Raw genomic sequence first — 3624 nt, forward strand, 5'->3', positions numbered from 1 at the left:
GGCTGGCCTTGAACTCAGAAATCCACCTGCGTGCACCACAACCACCCAGCTCCCAGTATACATCTTATATATGGTTCTCAACTACCTATACTATCAAATCCAGGGGAACAAATGCCCTCTTCCAGCCTCAATGGGCAGTGTACTGAAAGTACATACACACACACATAGATACACACATAATTAAAAATAGTAAGAATACATCTTTTCTTAAAAAAAAACTCTGGGCCGGGCAGTAGTGGCACACGCCTTTAATCCCAGCACTTGGGAGGCAAAGGCAGGCGGATTTCTGAGTTCTAGGCCAGCCTGGTCTACAGAGTGAGTTCCAGGACAGCCAGAGCTATACAGAGAAACCCTGTCTCCAGAAAAAAAAAAAAAAGATGTATACTGGATCCCCAACTCAGATCTGCAAGAGCAGTAGACATTCTTAACCACTGAGTCACCCCTCCATCTTCACCTTCACTGTGCAACTGAAGATGGCCTTGAACTTGTGATCTCCTTCATGATAGGATTCTAGGCACATGCCCACCATTCGGTTTTATCCAACACTAGGCCTCAAACCTAGGGTTCCATCAACCTGGCTATGTCCCCAGCCCAGCTTTGTATCTTAGTAAAATTTTCTTGGGTATCTTTTAGAGAATCAATTGAAGGGGTTGATACTTGAAGGCAGTTGGAAATTTCTCCATACTCCAGTGGGTAGAAGAGTCCCTGGTGTACTCATTACCTCCCACCTTTGAATTTTGCACAGGGTTCCAAAAGGTCCCGGGTGTGTACTCCGTCAAGCCGGAAAAAACCCAGCCGGGGACAGCAAGTCCTAGATCATTTTTTTCAGCGTCATAGCCCCACAGACAAACCCAACAGTACTACCCAGTGATACCCTGGGATTCCCCACCCAAATTCAGTCTAATAAAATGCTTATTTTTGTAGTCCCTTTGGAGAACTTTGTGCTTTCTCTAGCCTCTTCACTTAAGTTTGAGAGACTCAGAAGATGGTAAAGTCAGCTTGGTTCTGACTTCCTCTGGCTGAGCTCCTAGACAGCTCTGGAGGCTAGAGGCACCCTGACCAGGCGCCTCTTCCTCAGAAGAGAGGCACCTGGAGGGAGCATCTGTCCGCGCTGACATCCATCACTCCCATCTGGGTCTCAGGTCAGTTCTGATTGGAACTGGAGCAGCTCCTTACCCAGGCGGCTGGGCTAATGCTGGTCTATTAGTCTGCACCTGCAACAGGTGCTCCCTAGAGAGGCCAGCACAAAGGGAAGACTTGTATTAAATTCCTTCCTCAAAAACAGAATCATTCGTTCAGGGTACTTTCACATGTAATGAAACGTCAGAAAGCAAAAGGACTAATAGTCACAAAACCTGAAGGGTGAGTGGGAGGGAAACACAGGAAGACACGGAGGCTCAGGAGTGTGGTCGTCTTACCACCTGATTATTTATTACCTAGATGTGTTAGACATTTAGGGGTTGTTGGTATTTTAAATCCCATCTCAGGCACTGTTGGGATGAAGCTCACACCTGGCCCTGAGGGAATGGGGGGGTGTTCTGTGGAGGTGTGGTCCTGCCCCCGCGGCCTGTGTCAGTCCCAGCAGGCCAGTGCTGGAATCCTCAGAGGACCAAGGACAAGCGGCAATTCCCGGGTCTAGCCTGGGTTAGGCTCCCTGGGCCCTGGCTGCTTCCTCTTGCACCGACTGCCATAGTGCCCTGATGTTGTTCTGGCCAAAGCCTGTGGCCCCCTGTCTCTGAATCAGCTCCAGGAAGAAAGTATCCTCAGCGAAGAGGGACTTGGTGAAGACCTGAAGCAAAAACTTGTCGTTATCACCATCCAGCAGGATTCCCTGCCGTTCTAGAAAGCTAGGCTTGTGCCCTGCGGCTAAGATTTGTTCCGCTTTGCCTGGCTGCTGGTAATAAGCTTCAGGAGGCGTCAGGAGCCGGCCTCCCACCTTCGCCATTCCCTCAGAAGCATCTATGATGTTAGGAGTGTACAGTCCTACGTGCTGCAGTCCTGGCCCCCCGTGCCGGGTTAAGAACTGCTCTACCTGGTCCTGTTTGCTGGTGAGTCCCGGCAGGGACTCCGCCAGCACGAGGGTGGGGACAGTACTATTCAGCGGAGTCTGCAGGGCAGTAAGTCGTAGTCCCCCTCGCCCAGACCCTGCAGCCACTTCGAGGCCCAGCTCCGGATCCTCACCTGGGCTCAGCGGCAAGTGTTGAAAGCCTAGGCAGTCTCGGAACCAGCGCATGAGTGTAGGGGAGCTGCCGGAGATGCAGGCCAAGGTCAAGTGGTCTACGTGGCTGACCCAGTCCGGGCCAGGTGTGCAAGGCAGCGGTCTGAACCCGGGCAGGAAGGATCCGCGATAACCAGCACGCTGCAGCAACGTAAGGCTTAGATTACCAGCCGGAGAGCTGACCACTGTGTAGGTGGCTGTGCCCTGTGCATCTCTCACCCTAGTGGGTGGTACCGGCAGGATGCACCCGCGAGCCGCCAGCGCGCGGGCGGCGCCATCCACATCCTCCACGTCGAAGCACAGGTTGGTGGCGCTGGGCACCGAATGATGCGGGTCCAGGCTGTACAATGGCTCCCGCGGCCCGGTACCCTCATTCACTAGAAAGACGGCGTCCCCGCTGCGCAGGGCCAGTTGCCTCCAGCCGCCTGCTTCCCGCACCGCCAGGGGCTGGAAGCCAAAAAGGCGGTGTAGGTCCCTCGCTAGGGGCTGCCCAGCTGGCACATGGAAGGCGATGTGACACAGACGGCGGGCGGGCGCAGCCATGGCGAGCCCAATCGCCGGCCACCCGGATCTGTTCTTCTGGGGCCGCTCACTAGTTTAGAACGCCAAGACTCTTGGTCCAGGAAGAGTTGTTGGAAGGCGGCGGAGTCCCAGTCTATCGAAGGAGTGCGTTCCTTGGTCTTTTCTGGGCAGAGGTCACGAAGTCAAACTTTGGGGGACTGGTCCTCTCTGCAGAGCCACCTCAACCAGAAGCGAGCTGAGGACCACAGGCTCTGGAGTAAATTGTGTGAGAACCACGCGGACGCTATGCGAGGCGGAGTAGGGGGTGGAGCCTGAGACTCCGCCTTTCACACTCTCCGAGCCAGAACCTGTCTCCACCAGTACAGCCAGGACGAAGGGCAGTTCCTTCCCAGGGACTTGGACCAGGTCACACCCTTGTGCAATGAGCCTCCCCTTCCGGGGCCCGGGAAGTCACAATAGCCACCTTCACTCTGTGCCAGGCGCTCTCTTCCCGCGACCTTAGAGCTAAGGACTGCCTGTGTGAGGGAGGAGCCCCAGTCCTTTCTCTACAAACGGACTTTTCTTGGCCTGGTGCTTTTTTTTTTTTTTTTTTTTTTTTTTTTACAATTCAGAAATTTGCGTTCAAGTAGGGCTCCGTTAACGTTTTACTTAAAATTTTTTTTTTAAATATTAAAATATTTTCAGTTACAGATTTTCAATCCCCAAACAAGGAGGAAAAATTGATAGAAGAGCAAGCATTTACATCTTCACTTCATCTGACTCTTCAATTCTACTTCTAAGTCTAAGTGAGATTTGGAGGGATTAGAAAACTACTAAATCGCCGGGCAGTGGTGGCACATGCCTTTAATCCCAGCACTTGGGAGGCAGAGGCAGGTGGATTTCTG

The 3624-nt window shown here is 52.9% G+C and overlaps 2 protein-coding genes across 6 annotated transcripts in view; one reads left to right on the forward strand and one right to left on the reverse strand.

Moving 5' to 3' along the window:
- The window catches only part of Mutyh (mutY DNA glycosylase), a 13450-nt gene extending 12524 nt beyond the window's left edge, over positions 1-926 (forward strand). For 4 of the 5 annotated variants that reach the window (XM_031378312.1, XM_031378313.1, XM_031378314.1 and 1 more), the window contains one exon: positions 746-926. In XM_031378312.1, coding sequence (XP_031234172.1) covers positions 746-871 — 126 coding nt within the window. In that variant the 3' untranslated portion in view covers positions 872-926. The remainder of the gene's footprint in view (positions 1-745) is intronic. The other variant, XR_004121021.1, reaches the window with a different exon arrangement.
- Positions 927-1397: 471 nt separating this feature from the next.
- Positions 1398-3012, reverse strand: Hpdl (4-hydroxyphenylpyruvate dioxygenase like). Its single transcript, XM_031378319.1, has one exon. The coding sequence runs from the start codon at positions 2759-2761 to the stop codon at positions 1646-1648; it is 1116 nt and encodes a 371-aa protein (XP_031234179.1). The 5' UTR covers positions 2762-3012; the 3' UTR covers positions 1398-1645.
- Positions 3013-3624: the final 612 nt, after the last annotated feature.

The sequence above is a fragment of the Mastomys coucha genome, unplaced genomic scaffold, assembly GCF_008632895.1.
Source record: "Mastomys coucha isolate ucsf_1 unplaced genomic scaffold, UCSF_Mcou_1 pScaffold18, whole genome shotgun sequence".
Lineage (NCBI taxonomy): Eukaryota > Metazoa > Chordata > Mammalia > Rodentia > Muridae > Mastomys > Mastomys coucha.